Source organism: Rattus rattus, chromosome 3 (genome assembly GCF_011064425.1).
Source record: "Rattus rattus isolate New Zealand chromosome 3, Rrattus_CSIRO_v1, whole genome shotgun sequence".
Classification (NCBI taxonomy): Eukaryota; Metazoa; Chordata; class Mammalia; order Rodentia; family Muridae; genus Rattus; species Rattus rattus.
Genome location: NC_046156.1, coordinates 34,197,040 through 34,219,034, shown reverse-complemented (window position 1 = coordinate 34,219,034; position 21,995 = coordinate 34,197,040). Strand labels below are relative to the sequence as shown.

At 41.3% G+C, this 21,995-nt stretch overlaps 1 protein-coding gene across 2 annotated transcripts in view; it reads left to right on the top strand.

Moving 5' to 3' along the window:
• Positions 1 to 10,874: 10,874 nt before the first annotated feature.
• The window catches only part of Ect2 (epithelial cell transforming 2), a 52,916-nt gene continuing 41,795 nt past the window's right edge, over positions 10,875 to 21,995 (top strand). The window contains exons 1-7 of one of the 2 annotated variants that reach the window (XM_032897363.1): positions 10,879 to 11,023; positions 11,573 to 11,652; positions 11,758 to 11,850; positions 12,765 to 12,947; positions 15,785 to 15,874; positions 16,794 to 16,901; positions 20,595 to 20,668. In XM_032897363.1, coding sequence (XP_032753254.1) covers positions 10,894 to 11,023; positions 11,573 to 11,652; positions 11,758 to 11,850; positions 12,765 to 12,947; positions 15,785 to 15,874; positions 16,794 to 16,901; positions 20,595 to 20,668 — 758 coding nt within the window. In that variant the 5' untranslated portion in view covers positions 10,879 to 10,893. Of the gene's footprint in view, positions 11,024 to 11,572; positions 11,653 to 11,757; positions 11,851 to 12,764; positions 12,948 to 15,784; positions 15,875 to 16,793; positions 16,902 to 20,594; positions 20,669 to 21,995 lie in introns of both variants that reach the window. The other variant, XM_032897365.1, reaches the window with a different exon arrangement.

Below are 21,995 nucleotides of genomic sequence, written 5' to 3'. Positions count from 1 at the left end.
TAAGCTACATCTCAGCCTTGAGCGGGGTCTTGATTGATTAACATCATGCATTTTTTTAATAAGGAAAAAGGAACTAAGGGAAAGTGAATGTGGTATGGAAATATAAGGGCCCGTGAAAGAGTGACATGGATGGGGGAGAATCCAGTATGGCCAGACACAGCTTATTCAGTGAAGGATCTCCATTTTATATTCAGGACTTTGAACTTTTGAGTCCATGACCAGTACAGGAAAACGTTTGAAGTTTGATTTCTAATCAGGAATGTGAACATCCTGAAAAGGTTGACCAGAAGGCCGTGCTGTGGTTGGGATGAGAGATGGTGAGTCTGAACTCTGGCAGGGAGGGACTCAAACCTTATTTTTTGCTTTTTGTTTTTGTTTTTTTCTTTTGGTAGGTTGGGAGTATAATGTTGGGTGGTGGTACTGTGGGGGAATAGGTACAGAGAGGGGAATAAATAAAAGATGACTTTAAGAGGTAATTTGGGAGGAAAACTGAAGGAGGAAGAGAAGGGCAACACTGACAGTGGGGGCACAGTAGCACCTGCTGGAACACAGGGGAAGGAAGGCTGGATTGCTACGGCTTTCAGACCTGCCTTGGCTTTAGCAAAAACTCTATAAACAAACTCCTTAGGACTGATATGGAATTGCTGAGTGAACTGGATGATCTGAACTTTGGCAGAGGAAGGCAGGGTCCTGAATTTAGGAAAAGATTTCATTTATTTAAGGATACTGTTTTCTTAGTCACGCAGGAGGATACATTACAGTTTTACTCACATTTTAACCCCTCCTGTTTTATAGTTCTATTGATCCAATTGGTTACAAATTCTGCTGTTTTTTCCTTCCTTCCTTCCTTCCTTCCTTCCTTCCTTCCTTCCTTCCTTCCTTCCTTCTTCTTTTGTTTCTCAAGACAGGGTTTCTCTGTGGCATCACCACGGTTGATCTGGAACTCACCGAGACTAGGCTAGCCTTTAACTCAGAGATCTACCTGCCTCTGCCTTTGCCTACTGAGTGCTGTGATTAAAGGCATACACCACCACCTGGCGATTTTTCTTATTTTGTTTTTTTTTTCATAAAACAAGACCTCATATAGCCTGAACTCACTGTGAATCTGAACTCACTTGAACTCATGTGTATCTGAATATGACCTTGACTTTTTTTATGCTAAGTCCTGTAATTTTTTTAAAGATGTATTTATTTATTATATATAAGTACACTGTCACTGTCTTCAGACACACCAGAAGAGGGCATCAGGTCCCATTACAGATGATTGTGAACCACCATGGTTGCTGGGATTTGAACTCAGGACCTCTGGAAGAGCAGTCAGTGCTCTTAACCGCTGAGCCATCTCTCCAGCCCCGACCCGTAATTTTTTAGAACTTTAAAATTAACCCTGACAATTTTACACATGTACACAATGTATCTAAATCATACTTAACCCCCAACTCCACTTCCTCTCCTCTCAGTCTCTCTCCCCAATCCAACCAGTGCTGTCTGCATACACACAAACTTGGGGCCACTCACCTGGCCAATGGGCAACCTTATACCAATCACACCCTGGAAGAAACAGAATTCCCTCTCTCTCCTCAGCATCCTTCCATTGACAACAGCTCTTCAGTGAGGGCCGGGGCTTCATGAGCTCCTCTTCCATCCATTCTGGATTATTGACGGACTCCATCTTCTTCAGGTCATGTGCAGATAATCATAGCTGCTGTGTGGTCACGAGAGTGCCCGAGGACTTGTGTAAAGATCCTGTTTAGCACTGAGCACTTATCCTTAATTCTTTGTTTTACTAGGAGTGTCTACCTTGACTTCTGCCCACTGTGCAAAGAAGCTTCTCTGCCCAAGATTAAGAGCAACACTAAGGGTTTAAGGAGATGGCTCAGCGGTTAAGACCACTGACTGTTCTTCCGGAGGTCCTGAGTTCAATTCCCAGCAACCCTATGGTAGCTCACAATCATCTGTAATGGGATCCGATGTGCTCTCTGGCATGCAGATGTATATGTAGCAGGGCACTCATATATTAAATAAATAAAATAAAAACATGCAGCACTAAGCCATATATATATATATATATATATATATATATATATATGTTTCACAACATGTATTTGCAACAAAGCAGTAGTAGATGCTTCCTGGGGCCTACGACCTCTGCAACCAAGGGTTTTTAAGCAGGTTTACAGCACCAAGCAGGAATTCTATTCTCTGGAGCAGGACCTCAAATTTAGTCACAGGCAGTTGGTTGCCTGCATTAACAGTTGAGTGGCCATCGCACCTGCCTGAGCTTGAACTTCTGATCCTCCTGCTCTGACTCCCAAAGCTGAGACTTCTCATGCATTACCATGTTTTGTGGTTTTGTTTCACTTTTTGTTTTGGAGACTCAGCATGTAGTTTAGTGATTAAGATCTTCTCCCTCTGTGAAATGAGCCAAATGAGTCAGATTAGAGTATATAAAGGCAGCTTTATGGGGACGCTGCTCTCAGGCAGGCAAATTTACTGACCCCAAGGATTGAGGCCAGGGGAGTCGCCATGGGGGTGGGGAGCAAACGGGCGCATTAGGAGAGAAAGGAGAGAGAAGGGCAGAGAGACCAAAATGTCTGGATTATATAGGGAGGGGTGTGGGGGGCGGGGAGGGAGGCAGACTAGCCTCTGAGCTGGAAAGTTCAGGGTTGGGGGCAGGGTGAGGACTGAGGGGGATGCTGAGAGAGCTTGGAGGCCTGCCTGGAGGCCAGGTCTGCTTTGGTATGTAAACTATGCACCTCAGTCCCTCCTGCTTCAGGGTTCTCTCTTAAACTTTTCTTGCTTGCAAGGCCTGTGTGCTGGGATTAGAGGTGTCTGGATTAGCCTGATCTTTTAAAAATGAAGTTAGCCACAGTAAGTAAACAAATCAGTACCTGAGATTTATTGTTTTGGAAGTTCAAGGTTACTATGCCATTGAGCTAATTTAACCTTATCTATGAGAATGTTAATAAAAAGATTGTTGCCATGTAGACTCAGAAGCAGGGAAACACTTGAAAGAGCTCCTGAATCAGACAAAGTTATTTTTATTACTGTTCTCCATGTATCCAGATTTTGTGAAAATCTTTGTGTGGGATAAAAGTTAGTTCTATGATGATGTCAAGGTCCTTGTCTGTCCCATCTCATTCCTAGCATGCTTTACTGCATGCTCAGGGCTTTATTATACAATAACTATGAGTCAATGACTGAGAACAGCTTCTACTCCCCGCCACCTCTGTATACCCTCTGCTTACCAAAGAGCAAGGATATACCATCCTTTAAAAATACTCACATCCAAAACATGCTTAGATTTAACATTTTATTCTTGTGTATGAGTGTTTTGCTGTATGTACACATGCACACCACACACATGCCTGATGCTCACATTTGGTTAGGAAAAAACCCTAAGATGTAAGATCTGAACCTGGAGTCAGGGGTGGTTTCAAACCACCATGAGGAACCAAAGCCAGGTCCTCCACAAGAGCTCTCAACTGCTGAGCCAGCCCCTTAACCCTCCCTAACTTCCCCCTCAAACTACCAGCAGGAGGGCCTGACCTGAGTCAAATTCCTCAAACTCACAGTAGAACTGATTCTTGAAAGTTTTTTTTTTCACCTCCAAATCTCTCTCTCTCTCTCTCTCTCTCTCTCTCTCTCTCTCTCTCTCTCTCTCTCTCACACACACACACACACACACACACACCCACACACGCGCGCTCGCACACGCACCAGAGTATGTTATGCTGTATTTCACTAGGATCTACACTCTGCTAGCTAGTTTGGTAGCAATCATCTCTCACACACAATTATCTAAAATGCTCCGTCAGCAGTTCCTCTAGAAAACACAAGCACTTCCCATCTAGTATTTCCTATATTAGGCTTTCTTTACATCTATCTGTTATATATATCTGAGTTTCTTTATATTTTTATGTCTAAAAAAATGTCAGGGTCTCACAGAGCCTGGGCTGGCCTGGAAGTAGGTATGTTCCAAAGAACGACCTTGAACAGTAGCTTCCCCTTCTGTGGTGATGGGATTACAAGCGTGTACCACTGAAGCCCCTCCATTCTGACAGGCCAAGTCTATACCCTATTCATGCTTCCTCTGACCCCCACAAAAGCAAGTCCAGTGGCTTTCTTATGGTTAATACATACAGATTTGCTGAGCCAATAAAAACCTGCAAGTGAAGGTAGTATCTTATTCATTTCTCTTCAAAGTGCTGCCCTAGCTTTGAAAGGCTGATGATCTCAGTTCCTGCACTCAGACCCCACATTCTCATCCAACAGATTGCGAAGCTTGTTCTCCTCGGGCGGTGCACAAAGGAAACAGCACTGAGGCCTTCAGCTTAAAGTACTTTAGTGAGGAGAATGTTTGGAATGCCAGACACACCCAAGCTTAAACTGCAAACACACTTCCGAGGGCAATTTCAAGGCTGATTTTTTTCCCCCTTTCTTCCGCCCTAATGCCTAGTACAGAATTCTAGAGACTGTCAGGCCATAGATAATGGTAAGCAGAAAACAAAACAAAACAAAACAAAAACAACCAACCAGACAGAGACTGTAGACTGTTTTACTCATTCTATGAACTCGCCATACATTTGTCAAGCTCCTAAGGTTGTTAAGAAGTTCTTTTTGGTTTTTTTTTTTTTTTTTTTGTTTTTTTTTCGAGTTGGGGAAACCCAGGGCCTTGTGCTTCCTAGGTAGCGCCTACCACTGAGCTAAATCTTGCGTTCTTTTTTTGTTTTTTTTAAAGTAGATCTTGGGCTGGGGTTGGCTCAGTGGTTAAAAGCACTTCTTACTCTCACAGAGGACCTGGGTTTAATTCCCAGCATCCACATGGTGGTTCATAATCCTCTAATTTCAGTCCCTGGGGATGGATCTGGCCTCCTCCTTACCTCCAAGCACTCACAAGATGCACACACACACATCCAGGGAAAATAATACAGACACATATAATTAATAAATCTAAATTTAAAAGGTGGTTTTAAAATCTCTTATTGAGGTTTGGGGCGTAGCAACAGATCCAACCACTTGGTAGGGTTCGGTTTTGAAAGTAAAAAAAATAACTGTTTTGAGACAGGGTCTCCTGTGCAGCCCAGGCAGATCTTGTTCTCCACTTCCAGCGCCATCCTCCTTAGTAAGTGGGGTCACAGGATTTGAAACCACACCCAGCTAGAAGTGTATGTTTAAGAGATTGTATTATAGAACATTACATCTAGAAACAATTTTCAGAATAGCAATATCGAAAAAAAAAAAAAAACCTGATCATTTGTTTTCTAGACTTCAAAGGTCACTAACATTCTTATGCTGGGGATTGGAGGTGGGGCCTGGGGAGAAGGAGCAAGCCACCCAGAAGCAATTTTGCATCAGGGGATTCTAAAATCTCCTTACACTTTTTTTTTTTTAGTTACTTAGATGCAAGCTTGTCTCCAAATATAAAGTCTGGGAAGTGGTAAGAGCCGAATGGTTTGCGGTGCTTGTTACTTTTCTTGAAGTTGGAGGTGATGGTAGAGACTGTGCCTCGGGAAACTGGCTGTTTACTGAGTAAACAAGCGGTCACCACAGAAACACCTGCTACGTCTAGAGGCGCTCCAAGGCCACGCCCCCCCTCGCCCACATCCGGGCATTTCGCTGACGTCCACACGCTCCAGCCGTTTAGCTTATTTGAAACACACGCATAGCCAATCAGCCGGCGCCTCCTGGAGGCGGTCGTTGAGATTGACCAATAAGCAGTCCGCCAGAGACTCCAGCCTATCAAAAGGAGGTTGACAAAGCGCGCCAATCAGCATGGCTCTGAGAGAGAGCGTCTGGGTTTTTTGAATCGGAGGCGGTAGCCTCCTTCGAGCCATGGCGGCCCCAGTGAGGAGACTCAGTGTTTGAGAAGGCTAAGCGAGGACTGCGCCGCAGTGGTTCATTTTTCTTTTTTTTAAATATCTGAACGTGGTGAGGACTGCGGGGTGAGTGGGGGACGGGAAGGGATTGGAGTGCCCGGAACTGCACCGGCCGTGGGGACCAAGGCCGGCGTCCCCGCCGCGGTGAGCCCCCACGGCTGCGTACCTGTCTGTACTGCTCCCCTTCATCCTCTTCCCTCACATCCGCCTCCTTTCCTGTCGTCTGTTCTGGCCCGGTTTTTCCTTGCGGGAATCTGGGTTCTATTCTGCTTCTGTCAGGCGCCCCAGGGTGAAGGGCGCAGTTGGGACAGGGATTTTGGCTTCCCGCTTGCCCTTCCGCCCGCTCGCTGCAGCCCAGAGCTGCCCTGATTGTTTTGTGGTTTCCCTCTGGAATTCCTGCAGAATTCCGATTTTCGATTTTTTTTTTTAAATATAAAACACAGGCCGCTCCGCCCCTTCCTGGCCACAGATGTGTGTGGTTAGTGGTTAACTTAGCGCCCTCAGAGTTAGACCCGGCTTGGAGTTGCTGTGTGAACAACTTTCTTAGCCACAAACTGGATATGGCAATGATATTTGTCTTTTAGGATGGCTGCAAAGGTTAAATAATGACAAGGGAAAGATTTAAGATAGGGGCTGTAAAATATTGAGCTTTAAGTAAATGAGATCGCTAATTAACACCATTATCAACGTATTCAAAACTATTGTAGTTTTGTCTCTTTACTCTGGATGACGTTTTTATGGAAAAGTTTATTTAAGAGAAAAGCTAAAATGACTATTTAGAAGAATCCATGTGTTGTGAGACAGGGTCTCAGGTATTCCAGAATAGGCTTGAATTGTGGAGCCAATGGTGACATAAAACTCCACCTGCCCCTACCTCCTCCCCGATGTACATTCACCTTGCTTGGTTTTGAGGTGCCCGAGGATGACCTCATGCATGCTACGCTGAGGCACATCCCAAGACAAAGATGTGTTCTTTTTATGGTCAGATTGTTGTGTTTATTTTTAAAAAGCCTCTAGAATGTGTGAAAAGGAAGAAACTGGTGCATTTCAGTTTGCAGTGATGTTGGGTGCTAGATGTATCATCAGTGTGCCCTGTAGCTCTTTTGCTGTATATTTTGAAAATAGATTATAATATGCATTTTCACTGTTTTGGTGCATAGTGAGAAAGGGTTTAGTTGTGTACTCCTGCCTGTTGTGTGGGTGCTGGAACTTTAGGCTTGTGCCACTAGGCCACACATTATCAGTCAACTGGCAATTTTTAAAGAGGGTCATGTAAGCTGAAGTATTGTTGAAAGTGCATTGTAAAGCTCTGGCATGTAGTTTGCACATAAGTATAGACTCTATTTTGACTTTTTTTTTGGTGGAGGGCGGTCTGGGAGATTGAACTCTGAATCTTTCCAGGCTTTACCACTAAATTCCATCTCCAGCCCTAGTCTATTTTAGTACATTTATACCCCTGTAATGCTTAGGTCAAGGTCATGCCCATATCACTGTAAGCATTTATCCTTTTACTGGAGATGTTCAAAGTCCTTTCTACTAACCTTTAAGTTAGGAATTGGAGTTTCTTAGGTGACGTTTTAGTCTAGATTAAGCAGTGTTCTACTGACCATTTCATTAATTATTTTTGGCTTTTTTGAGATGAAGTTTCATGTGACTCCTCCAGCTCCTGTGGTCCTTTTGATTTGTTAAAATCTCTGATCCTATCTTGGCTTTGTGAACATTTAATCCCAATTCTCAGGAGTGTTGGCACAGGAGGATTGACCATGAGTTTCCTAGCAGCTTGGAGTGCAGAATGAAATCAGGCCAGCAAGGATTTCGATATCCCGTCTCAAAAGAACATGGGTCAATCAAATCAAATTCCCCTCCAGTCCTTAAAGCTGAGCAGCTCACCCTTTCTCCCTTTTTCCTTCTCCTCACCAGCCTCTTGTAAAATTAATTACTTAACTTTTTAAAAAAGATTTATTTACTTATATATAAGTACACTGTAGCTGTTTTCAGACACACCAGAAGAGGTCATCGGATTCCATTACAGATGGTTGTGAGCCACCGTGTGGTTGTTGGGAATTGTACCGAGGACCTCTGGAAGTGCAGTCAGTGCTCTTAACTGCTGAGAGTCTCTCCAGCCCTTAATTAACTTTTAAAATTAATTTACATCTCAACCACAATATCCCTCCTTCCTCTTCTCCCAGGCCTTCTCCCACCCTATCCCTTTCTCTTCTGAAAAGCGGAGGCCTCCCATGGATATCAACTGACCAAATCAAGTTGTAGCAAGACTAGACAACTAGAGGAAAGGTTCTCAAAGGCAGCAGCAGTCAGATAGCCCATGATTCCCCTATCCCCCTTTTTGAACCAGGGTCTTATTCTGAGTTTTGGGATAAAAGGTGTGCACCGTACTGGACTCACTCTCTTATTCTGTAACACAGACTGGCCTCTAATTCACAGTAATCCTCTTGCCTTAAGGCCTTCTGAGATGTTTACTACCATGTTTGGCTTTTTCCTTTTTTTTAAAAAAAATTTTTTTTTTAAAGATGTGTTTATTTATAATACACTGTAGCTGTCTTCAAACCCACCAGAAGAGGGCATCAGATCTCATTACAGATGGTTGTGAGCCATCATGTGGGTGCTGGGATTTGAACTCAGGACCTCTGGAAGGACAGTCAGTGCTCTTAACCACTGAGCCATCTCTCCAGCCCTGGCTTTTTCCTTTTTTTCTTTTTCTTTTTAAAAATCGTATTTGTTTCCTTTAAAAAACATGCATATTATTTGTTTGGGCCGGGATGCGGTATAGCTTTGCCTATCCTGGAACTCACTGTATAGACTAGATTGACCTTGAATTCAGCTCCACTTGTTTCTGACTCCCAAGCACTGAGATTTAAAAGCATGTGCCACTCCACCTGGCTCTTAATTTTGTTTTTAAAAAGGGAGCACTTTTTTTTTAAATTTAAAATAAATAGTTCTCTCTCTACTCCCCTCTCCCTCCCCCCCTCCCTGATTCAAGCTTCCTGATGAAGGCTGAACAAGACACTTATTTATGGGTATCTAGCAGAATGTTGATACAAGTCATCATGTTGTGACATTTAAGTGACTTAGAGCCTTGTTTTGTTTTTTTTTTTTAATTTATTTATTTATGTTACATATACTCTGTTGATCTCTTCATGCATACCAGCAGAGGGCACCAGATCCCATTACGGATGGTTGTAAGCCACCATGTGGTTGCTGGGATTTGAACTCAGGACCTCTGGAAGAGCAGTCAGTGCTCTGAACCACTGAGCCATTTCTCCAGCCCAGAGCCTTGTATTTTTTTTTTTTTTTCTTTTTTCTTTTTTTCGGAGCAGGGGACCGAACCCAGGGCCTTGCTCTTGCTAGGCAAGCGCTCTACCACTGAGCTAAATCCCCAACCCCCAGAGCCTTGTATTTTATACTAGAAGTAAGTTTTAGGAGAAGTATGAAAAAGGCTGTATGAAATTGGTCCTTGCTTCTGAAAAAGGACAACTATTAGAACTCTTCCTTAGAGACCTTTAGAGTGATTGCCATGGATAAAAATAACGAATTGTGAATAGCGTATAAGTATGAGTAGTTATTTTGTCCTTCAAGTTACCTATTGAGTTTCTATCACAACCTCTGTTTCCTTCACATGGAAACCGAGACTTAACTTACTATAGAGCTGAGCCAGGAAGCAGGTGTCTGATTTTATATACTGTGTATCTGCCTGCCTTTAGTCACTACTCAGAAATGGAGAGTTACACTTTACTGTTTCTCCAGAGCAGACAGTTTAAAATGTTTCTCTACTAAGAATCTGAGCAGTCTCTGATTATATGAATCTAAACTAGGGAAAAGTGGATCATACACTGTCGAATAAAGTCAGATTAAGCTCTGAGGTAAAGGTGAGACTGTTGGTTATATTTGTTTGATTTTTAAGGTATTTACTCCCCAGTCCAGTTAGGTACAAAACCCAGGGCCTTCAGCATGCCAGGCAAGCACTTACACTGAGTTAACCACAAACTCAAGCTCCACACTTTAGACTTTGCTCCTTGCTTGCCTAACTTTCCAGGTCTGAGGTCCTAGAAGTCTAAAAGTTTTCTTTCACAGTCCAGATGTATAATGGTACTAATGTTTGTCTTGTCAAGTTTGGAGATGTTTGGGAATTAAAATAAAAATGCCAGTAATATGTAAGCTGTCCAATGACCCATGAAAGATTCTGAGAATCCACATAAGGGTTGGTTGAGTCAAGAGTGGTGATTGAAGTTGGCATGCCCTTAGAGCTGATCTCCATGGAATACATGCAGTTATAAAGAGCACTGCCATTTGGCCTTGAAAACTGTTCAGAGACTCATTGCTGGTGCATAGACAGAATTTGACACTGGAGTACCTTGATTTGAGACTGGCAGGAGTTTTGAGTAGGGAGGATGAGGTGAACAGTAAAGCTGGGATTATTAGTAGGGAGATGTTGTGTAGACATTTTGTAGGAGAAATGGGTTGAAGATAGATGTAGAAGAAAGAGGTAAAATATTTGCTGGAGTTTTCTGGGTTCTTTTTATACACTTTCCTATTTTTCATTGTATTTCTATAAATGATGCCAGAGCAGTTTTATAGGAAAGAAAACTTAGGCTCATGGAGGTTTTGAGACAGGCTCTCTTGTACCACACATTTGCATTGAATTCGTGTTTCCAGGGATGTCTTCCAACTCCTGATCTTTGTACCTCCACCTCCTGTGTGCTGAGATTGCAAGCATGACCATCTACCTACCTTACCTCCTGGGCCCAGCTTACACATTTCTAGATCCCAAGTACAGTGGCTAAGTCAGTGGCTGGCAGTCTGTGGGTCTTCATCCCTTCGGTCATCCTGCATATCAGATATTTATAATATGATTCATAACGATAGCAAAATTATGAAGTAGCAATGAAGTAAATTTACAGTTGGGGAGGTTTGAAGCATTAGGAAGGTCAGTGACCCTGTTTGTCTCATGTATTCACATTTCAAGTTTTACTGTTGCAGCCTTCATAAAGTTCAAACAATGGCGGACGACAGTGTGTTACCATCTCCTACTGAGATAACTAGCTTGGCAGACACTTCAGTTTTTGATTCTAAAGTTACAGAAACATCCAAGGAAAACTTGTGCATGGTGTCTACTTCAAATGTTGACGGTAAGCCTAGTACCAGCTTTTAAAAACACATTTGGTAATTAAATCATAAAGTACTTACTACTGAGTTTTTTTGTATTAATTAGGGCTCTATGTCTATATTCTCCGTCCATTATTTGGTTAATGTTTCCCTACTTTGAAAAAGGAGTGTCTTAGTGTTGACACTGCTTTCTTTGTATTGAGGCAGTCTTGCTAGAACATTGTTAAGCTGGAGTTTATTCATGCTTAAGTGAGGAGCTGCTTGTGGTTTACTGCTTTGTAATGTTTTCTTCTAAAGTTCCATGTACTTTAAGGAGGGTCATGCTGCATAATGCTTCTTTAGAGAGCATTGTTTCTTTGGTGTTGTATGCTTTTTGCTACAATGTACATATTACTTTTTAAAAGTGATATATGGTCAAATATTTTTGTAGGAAATTCAGAATTAGGTTATTTCAACTTCTGGGAATATTCTGCTCTCCTCAGACATAGACTTTCTGACTAGAAAGAGGGCCTAGGGACTGATTGTGCTGTTGGTACCTTATAACCACATTGGGACATTTTGCCTGTTAATAGAAGAAATGCCTCAGGTGGAAGCAAGAGTGGTAGTGGTCCAGGAAGCTGGGAAACAAGAGGAGCTCCTAAAGGCCTTAAAGGTAAGGAGTTTAGGCTTGTAGTTCCTTTCTAAAGAGATTCTTCACCCAGCTTTGTAAATACTTTCCTACCTTTCTTAATCTTAAACTTAAGTCTCTTTTCTACAGACTGTTAAGATAATGGAAGTCCCTGTTATAAAGATAAAAGAAAGTTGTCCTGGGAAATCGGATGAAAAGTTAATAAAAAGTATTATTAATATGGTAGGTCAAGCATCTCATTGCATGTGGCATGCTTCACTTCCCTCGGTTGAATTACTTCACTCTGGTGACTGGAATCAGGCACGAAGTGTATTGTGCACTCTGAATTAGAAATGTTGGAAGTAACTTAATTTAGAATAAGTTGTTTTGAACCCCAAAATTATGACATCTATTAGAAATTCAAATTTTAGAGACTTTGTTATTTAAGAAAAGGATGTAGTGAGTACAAAGATCTGGTGGTTTTCTTATATGTACTTTTCCCCATTAGTTTTATATTTAGTTTACATTTTTGCTATTTTCTACTGTATAACAATAAGCAGTAGTTATCAGAATAAAATTGGTGGATATATACCTAATGCATGTATATATCACAATACATGCATTTACACTTTTTTAAAGGTGTGGTCTAGTGGCTCATGCCTTATCACTCAGCAAGCTGAGGCCAGAAGGATTGCTGAGGGTTGAAGGCTGGTCTGGGCAATGCCAAAACTTTGCCTCAAAAAACAAACAAAAAGTACAAAGGCTGGCACGGTAGCTCAGGGGCAGGTAGAGTGCTTGCCGAGCATGCTTTGTGTTCTAGGTTCAATCCCCATTACCACCAGAGAGGACATTACCTGGTGTTCTAGTACATGGAACCTAGTATGCGTGCTAGTGAGGTGGCTTATAGACCACAGAGGCGTAGAGCCTATGTTTATGTCCTCACAGTAAGGTCTAGGTGTGTATGAGGATATGTGACATATAAAGTAGAGAAATATGGTTCTACACTGTTATGTGTTGTGTTGGTAATTGTAGACCTGAAGAGTTAAATTTTCTAAAAAAAGATGTCCAAAAATACAGGTGCAGTTTTAGGGAGTCAAATATTATTTTGTATAACCCATGAATTATTTTTATTTGTAATAACTATGAAAAAAATCCAGGAGATTAAAGTGCCCTGTGTAAAGATGGATTCAATGGAAGAATTTGGAAGTTTGGATTCCCCAGAATTTGAGAATATATTTGTAGTTACTGACTTCCAGAAGTCTGTCTTCAATGACTTATACAAGGCTGATTGTAGGATTGTTGGACCACCAGTTATACTCAACTGTGCACAAATGGGAGAGGTAAGAAATACACGTTTATCAGCTCAAGAATACATCTTTATTAATGTATTCTTTGAAAGTTAGAAAAATTAGAAAATTAGAAAATGCTGTTAATTGTTGAATGTGTGTGGCACTTTGAATAAGAATAATTCGTTGCTGGGTATGGTGGCTCGTGCCATGAGGCTTGCCTTCCAAGGTGTACACATAAACCTTTTTTCCACTTGAAACTGGTATCATATCTATTATCGTAAGATTTTAATTAGAATTTTAGCTTTTTTCTAACTCTGTGTGTGTGTGTGTGTGTGTGTGTGTGTGTGTGTACTAAAATCTAGAAATGTTGAGAAAAGAGAGTGCAGCAGGTGACCTCCCTGTGAGCTCACACTCCCTCCCACAGAGACCACTGCCAACACTATAAATCTCTCTTTTTTGGTCCTGCTTGTTCTGTCTGTGATGCAGATCCTTAGTTTCTGTGTCTATAGCATTCAGAGTCCCTCAGATCTCAGGCTACAGAGAGAGAAAACCCCCAGCCACCCCATACTTAATCTCTACCAGTTGTTCTCCAGTGAGGACTGAGGTGACATGGCACTGAGGGATGCCACTTCCAGGAAGCAAATACTCTTCTGATGGCTGTCCTCAGTCTGATGCTCCCCAGGGGCTGGGCAGCAAGACAGCTCCAGCCAGTTTCCCTCCTGCCTTCTCTGTTTCATTCTGATCACTCTGTATCTGGCCCTGAGGGCTATCCCTCCCTGCTCCCTGACTTCCTGACATGGGAGCCTCCCTAGTAAATTCTCTACACATCCGATACCTTCTGTGTTCTTGATCTGTGGGTGAGCTAACCAATATCTATGGATAGTTGCATGCATGCACCAGCCATACGTAATATATTTATAAAATTTATTAAGCATGCAAAATCTATTAAGGCAAGTTTGGGGAGGAGCTTTGCTGAGCATTAGAAGGTTGCATGTCATATGTGGTTTCTGAGTAAACCCAAAAAAGAAAAAAAGAAAAGCAAACAAAAAAACCTGTGAGGTTATATTCTGACCCGGTGAATTCAGTTGTATTGCTTTCTACCTGGTCATGGAGCAATCCACACATGGGTCTTCAGACCTTTGGCTATTGGCCCTTGGGGCTGGATTCACAAAGGGGTGAAACAGGACCAGAGGATGGTTCCAGAAACCCATAAGAAGTAGGTTTGGTTGAGGTAAAGTGTTCATTTGACTCTCAAATCCAGAAGAAATCTGGGAACCATGATTGAAGCTCAAATATTTGTATATTGTGGCCTCAAACACAAACTCTTTTACATAGCTTTCCAGACTACCAGTGGCTACATAGTCATCTTGGCCTATTTTGCCCCTGGATTCCATTGGTAGCAGGTGTAGGGAAGCTAAGTGGTCACATAACTAAAAGGCTGAGCTTATACACGCTCTGTACTACTCCATGAAAAAATCTTTAACTTTCAAAATGTCAGTCTCTGGCTGTCATTATAATGACAATGGATGATTGTCTCTGGACTCATTTCAAATGTATATATCTGAGGGACTCATTTGTCCCTCTTGACTCATTACCTCAAGGAAAGGGCCATGTTACTCTTGACAAATCTTCCCAGCCTCCCATGACTACAACCAAGGCCACCATGAATATGTATAAAGTCCATTCTCCCTCACCCTCACCCCCACAAACCCTCACGTGAGGACTAAAATCCTCAGCTGACACACTGAGGCACTGAAGTGGATACAAATATTACTTCCTGTCTTATCAATTTTTCTTAAGGACTAATTTCTACATGATGCACCACTGAAATGGGTGGATTCTGGGCCCATGCTACACACTCATAAAACAAACTACCACTTTAATGAATATATAGAGACCATGAACTGATACTTTGAGCTTGAACGAATCTTCCCTCATTAGCACTAACCATCTCAGGGTAGGTGGGCAAAGTGGCGCCTATGCCATGACCTTGGTAAGTTCCAAAAGAGTGCTCCATTCTAGTAGGGCTATGGATTCCCAAGCATTGTCAGAAGCCACCATGCCACATGGTGACTCTACACAATCCTAGTGATCTTAGATTCATGCTTTTCTCTATAGTCTAATAAGCAGAAGTTTTGAGAATGGTATCCTTCGGTTGATCTTCCTCCTTGAGGGGAAGTGTTCAATTCTTAAACTTTAGCATGATGCAAGTGCAAGTTTTCCATCTCTATCTGATATGGCTGAAAAAGAAATGGGTCTGTGAGAGGGCTCAGTGGGTATGAGCATTTGTTGCTCTACCAGAGGCCTAGGTTCAGTACCCAGGACCTCAAGGTGGCTCGCAGCCATCTGCAACTCTAGTTCCAAGCAATTTGTGAATGTCACGCATGTATATGGTACACAGATATATTCAGGCAACACATACATACACATAAAATACAAATTAGAAAAAATATTTTAAAATAAAAACATCAAGACCTAAAAAGTTACTGATCCCTCCTAATTGTCATGAGTATTTGTCAAAAATGAGTGGTGGAATCTGCCAAATAATGGACTATTTTGTTAATGAAATCATGTGTTTTATTTGTGAGATGAATTGAGTTCACAAAGGTATTTCTCTGTGGTCATAATTTTTGTCCCAACATCAAAACCAGGCAAAGATATATTAAAGAAAGATACCTGCAGACCAATATCCATCATGAATACTGGCCAAGACCTTATTAGTAAGATATTATAAAATAAAATTTAACAACATATATAAAGCACAAAATTATGTGTACACCTTGGATATTGAAAAGTTAATTAGCAAATAGTGAAATCTTTAAGCTTCAGGAATATTTTCTAATCCTAACTGAAAAGGAAGCTCACAGGTTTGCAATTGTGTCCTCTAGCCCTTGCCGTTCTCCTGCCGGCCGCTGTACTGCACGAGCATGCTGAATCTGGTGCTCTGCTTCACTGGATTCAGGAAGAAGGAGGAGCTCGTGAGTATGAGATGACTGTATGGACACTGTCCTAGTAGGACAGAGTAAAACTGCATTTTTAAATTTATTTCTCCTTGGTGTCATGCCTGCATTTAAAGTCTTGAAGGAAAAATGCTATGACTATGAGATTCTAAGTTTTAAAGAAATTTGTAAGTTAAAAAAAAAAAAAAAAACAGACTGTTTTGTAAGTGACAGTAGGCCTGTGAATTAATAACTATCAGAACTGTTTTATTCTCTTGTTAATTATTAGTTACATTGGTTGGGTTTTTTTGTTACAAAAAATGAATATTGGTTTACAAACTAAGCTTTAAAGTATTTTTACCATCATAAATAAGTCTTAGAACCTTTTTTTGGTTCATAATATGTCCTACGTTGGAACTAGTAAGTATTGCTATAATTTTGTGGGAAGAATATTGATGTTCTATAGCCTGATATTGAAACTCAATATTTTGTGGCTGGAGAGATGGCTCAGTGGTTAAAAGCACTTGCTGGTCTTCAGAGGGCAAAACTTTGGTTCCCAGCACAGCAGCTGTGTCCATTCTCACAGCTGCCTGTAATACCAGCTCTGGGGACCTAATTGTGTATGTGCATACCCACAGACACATAAAGAAGGATAAACTGTAAAAAAAGAAATCGATATATTTGTTTGTTGGGTATACAGCCTTGGCTTCAATTCCCAATATTGTTTAAAAAATAAAAAGAAAGAAAGAAAGTGAATAAATGAAAATAATAAGTCTGTATTTGGGCAGTTATTAGAGTTGGTTGTCTATTAACTTAATTCTGTATTGTTTATAGATTTAACTAGCAATAATAAACTACTGCTTTAAAAGTTTTTTTTTAAGTTTTGTAAAGTTAAATGAGTTATTAGTATAAATGTTCAAATGAATTAAAATCAGTTTTGTTTAATTTTTCTTTTGAGGTCAAATTGGTGACATTGGTTCATCATATGGGTGGAGTTATTCGAAAAGAATGCAATTCCAAAGTAACACATCTGGTGGCAAATTGTACGCAAGGAGAAAAGTTTAGGGTATGTAAGCTTACTACTTTTGTTTTTTTCGGTATAGTATTGCTCTGTAATGTTTATTTTTCACATGGTCGTATACTATAGTCCAGAATAATCTAGAAATGATTGTGTAGGCCAGGCTAGCCTTGAGCTCATTAGTGTCTTGTTTCTGCTGCCCAACTCCTTCATAGGCATGACTACCATGCCTGGTTTGGGGTTAATAATGTCACTCTTCTGTTCTACCATTTTTGAGGATCAGGTGGAGGTTTGCCTTTGGAATGTCAGTAAAGGCTCTGTGACATAGCTTAGCTTCAGAGTGCGTGTGCTTGGCACGCATGGAGGATTCTCAGTCCATAGCACTGCCTGCCTGTCCTGATAGTGCAGAAGCATAATCCCAGCATGTAGAAAGCAGGGACAGGAGAAGCAGTTAATACTGTCTTTGCCTGCAGATGTTTGAGGTTAGCCTGTCTTATGTAAGTCCCCATCTCAAAAACAGAACCTGGAGTAAGACTGAAGTTAGGTGGTGTGATTGTGAGGGGTGGTTGGGAAGGTGGTATTGCTAGTAAAGGCTGTGTGACCAGCAGTGACAACTAGGTCAAGGACTGTGAGAATGGATATTTCACTGTTGGCTTTATAAAACATAGCCCTCTTATAAAACACGCCTGTGTCTCAGAATGTGTAAACTATCTATATATTTTCTTCAAAAGAATTTTTAAAGGAGACAATATTTTTCTCTTGAGAGGGTCTTTTTTTTGTTGTTTGGTTTTTGTTTGTGAAAGGGTCTCTATTTTTGTAACCCTGGCTGTCTTAGAATTCAGTGGATAGGCCAGGGTGCCCTGAAACTCAGAGAGAGAGCCCTACTGCTTCTCAAATGTGGGATCACAGGTGGCACTGCCATGCCCATCCATGTAGCCCAGTCTAGATGCAGACTCATGACCTCTTGCTCAGCCTCCCAGTGCTGGGATGACTGTGCGGGGCCACTGTGTAAGCTGAAACTTACTAGGGTAGCAGTCTATTGTGAGCTAGAGTTGGGTTGTGCATTTGATTTATTTTGTCTGTGTGTGTTTGCGTGTGGGTGTGTGCTTGTGCCGTGGCCCGTATGTAGTCAGAAGACAACATGCAGGGACAGGCTTTCTCTACTCCATGGGCCCTGGCAACTGCATGGTGACTTCTTTTAAGTTTTTTGTTTTTTGTTTTTTTGTTTTTTTGTTTTTTTTTCTTTTTTTCGGAGCTGGGGACCGAACCCAGGGCCTTGCGTTTGCTAGGCAAGCGCTCTACCACTGAGCTAAATCCCCAACCGCATGGTGACTTCTTAACCACTGATTTATGTCACTTACCCTAGTTGAATTATCTTAACAGAAGTTTCACATCCATTGTCACATTCTCAGTGTGTTTATGTAAGAAATTTCCCCTAATTTTTTTATGTGTGTGTGTATAATGTTGAACATTTGGAGACCAGAAGAAAACTCACAGAATTGTGATTCTCAACCTTCCTAATGGTGTGACCTTTTTTTATAATATAGTTCCTCATCTTGTGGTGACTCCCAAACCATAAAATTATACTTCATAACTATAATTTTGTTACTGTTATGAATCGTAATGTAAATATCGGATATGCACAATAGCTGATATGCAACCCCCAAAGTGGTTGTGACCCACAGGTTGAGAACATCATCAGTTAGATGTGATGTGTGCGCGCGCGTGTGCGCGTGTGCGCGTGTGCGCGTGTGCGCGTGTGCGCGTGTGCGCGTGTGTGCGTGTGTGTGTGTGTGTGTGCGCGCGTGTGTGTGTGTGTGTGTGCGCGCGTGCCTGCCTGCCTGCCTGCCTGCCTGCCTGCCTGCCTGCCTGCCTGCCTGCCTGCTAGGATGGAACCATCATAGGTACATTTGGAAATTAAATTCATTTACCTTATTCATTCCTATGTACATAGGAAGTAATAGTGGTCAGTGTTACTAGTAGACTTTACAGTTGTTTACTATGGTAAATATCATTAAAAGCTACTGTTTCAGTCGTTCTATGTTCCCAGTTCGTTGCTATTATCACATCTACTTTATGGTGCAAGTGTTCTGACAGTCCTTCTATTGAACCTTTTGTTTCAGTTCTTAAGGGCTACTCCTTATGCCCCAGATAAACACTTGTTTTCTGTTTTTATAAATGTCATACTAATAAGTAACTTAGAAATATCTTATTTGTCTTTACTTGTATATTAAGTGTCAAACAGTCCAGTATTATCATAGTTATGACAACTTACCTCCACCCCAAATATACTTCTATACACAGTATCAAAATCTTCAAGGTTCAAACACTTGTGTGGGTAAAGGTCATTCATTTGCAGGTCAGTTTTAGGTGTAAGTGGAAAGGAAGCTTTTCATTGTCCATTCTGTAAATACTCTAAGTAATAAGTGCATTACTGATAAAACCTAATATATATTATATTGCCCTTGTGTCAAGATTGGAATATCGTAAAAAAAAAAAAATAAAAGGCATCATTCTACGTTAAGAAACACAGCAAGATTTTCTTGATAACTACAAGATCACACGTAGTGTCTTCATATTTGCCTTAGTGGTATCAAGGTCAGAGACTGGTGCTAGCTACAGTGTCATGGCCATGCTCCTCCTCCTGCTCCTGCTCCACCTGAGGCTGAGAACTGCTGGTAGAGGTTATTGGTTCTCTTCACTTTAGACCTTCCCTGAAAACATACTCCTATCCTCTGATTTTAGTGACTTTAGCTCTTTGATTTCTCCTTTTGATTTCTGGTGGTTTTGCCCCAGAAGCTCCAGTAGACCTCTCAGGGTGGGAAGCACAGCCTATGTGTGAGAGGCCACAGCTGTGCTTCCCTGCACAGAGGAGCTGGGAACTGAGGGTGGGAGTCCACGGTCCTGCCTTGAGGCTGGGGCCAGGGTTTCTTAGACTCCTGGACATCCAGATGCATCTGGAAGTCGAGGAGCAGCCTGTGGAGGCCGGGGCCCTGGGGAAGGGGAACTCCGGTTTAGCTCAGTGGCGGTGAGTCCTGGAGCACAGGAGCCTTCTGTGGAGAATTAGATGGTGAGGCTCTGTAGACAAAGGCTTTCTCCCATGTTCCCCATGGTCATTCTTGATGAGAGATGCTTCCAAATTGTTTATCGATTGTTTATTGTGGAAAATGGAATACCACCTCCTCTAGGCAGACCAGAGATTAAATGCCCTTTGCAGGGAGGATTATCCGGGAAGGGAAGTTTATTGGCCTACTCTCAGGGTCCATCTAGATACCTCATTAGCATGAGAACTCTGTTCTGATGTATATAACCTCAGGTCAGGTTTCTGTGGACTGAGTGTGGTCATGTGACAGGAGCCTGGTCGGAAGCAGGTGAAGCTCCTACCGGCCTCTCAGATGGTTCCTCTCAGAGGCTCTGGGGCTTCCAATCTGCTCAACCTTACCAAGTTTCCTGGCCCAGTCCACTGCCCCACAGTCATTACTTGTTTTCTTCTGTAATCCTGTTTCAGCCAGTACTTCCAATGCATGAACAGAACATAAGGAGAAATCAAAGAACTAATAATGATAGAAAATAGAATAAAAGAGTTAAGGTATCATGGAACTTATTTTAAAGTCACCATAACTTTAACAAAATATAATGTAAAATTCTGCTAGTAATTTTATACATGATTCTTTAGAAGCACTTCCTTGAATTCTACTTTTTAAGATGAAAACCCATTGTAATTGGTGTTAATATTCTTAGGTTGCTGTGAGCCTGGGTACTCCAATTATGAGGCCAGAATGGATTTATGAAGCATGGGAAAGACGCAATGAGCAGTAAGTGCTTAGGAATCCATTGTTTACTGTGTGAATGCAACATGCTATTTTCCTTTTTTTAAAATACTTGGTTTTTTTTGGGTGTGTGTGTGTGTGTGTGTGTGTGTACACGTACTTGAATGAATATTTTAGTACCAAATGTATCCAATGTCTGGGGAAGCCAGAAGGTGGAAGGCATCAAATCCCCTGGAACTGGAGTCACCCTGTGGGTGTTGGGAATCAAACCTGGGACCCTGGAATAGCAGCCAGGGTTTTTAACTACTGAGCCCAACATACTGTTTTTAGTTTTTAAAGTGTGGTTAACATTTGTTTTAAAGATAAAGCTAACAAAACTAAATTTGTAAATAGTATTGAACAGCTTAGGTAATAAGACAGGTTATAAGACAAATAATTTATAATATATAATAATTAAATAAGACAGGTTTTGAAACAATTAAAATTTGGTATCATTGGGTTTTACTTTATAAAATCATTTCTCAGAAATAAAAACCTTGTGTATGCATGATTGTCTATGTGGGCATGCATGCTGCAGCATGGATTTGGAGGTCAGAGGGTGACTGGACTGTATTCTCCATTTACTGTATATGCATTGTAGGATTTACCTTAGGTTGTATGGAATTGACAGCAAGTACCTTTGCCTTCCAGATGCTTTGCTGGGTACTTGCTATCGAGCCTGATGGCTGATGTTTGATTCCCAGGGCTCACACGAGGGGAGGTTAGACTTGTGGGCATTGTTCGCTGAATTCCATGTTTACACTGTAGCACCCATGTGCACACATACCAATACATTTTTCCATTATCAGAAATGTTCTAAAATTTATTATATAAAAGCTTAATGCTTTCAGGTATTTGGATTATGTTTTTTTATTATTTATTTTATGTATATGAGTATACTGTCACCATTTTCAGACACACCAGAAGAGGGTGTCAGATCCTTTTATGGATGGCTGTGAGCCACTATGTGGTTGCTGGGAATTGAACTCAGAACCTCTGGAAGAGCAGCCAGTGCTCTTAATCGCAGAGCCATCTCTCCAGCCCTCCAGTATGTTTTTTTCTACTTTATGTTTAGATACATTTAAGCTGGTATTTAAAATTTATTATCTTTTCTTGCTAACCTTCCAGTCACACGTTGTCTGCTGTGGTACTTCAGCATTATGTAAAATTTCATGAAATTGAAGAATGTCTGTACTACAGAATTTCAAAAGCCTAGCTAGGATTTGAATGATGTCAAGGTTGTCTGTGGTTGTTTTGTCAGATTCAATGACTCCCAGGCCTATACATGTTCATTTCAACTTCTACTAAGCAGCATCCCAGACGACACTCCTCT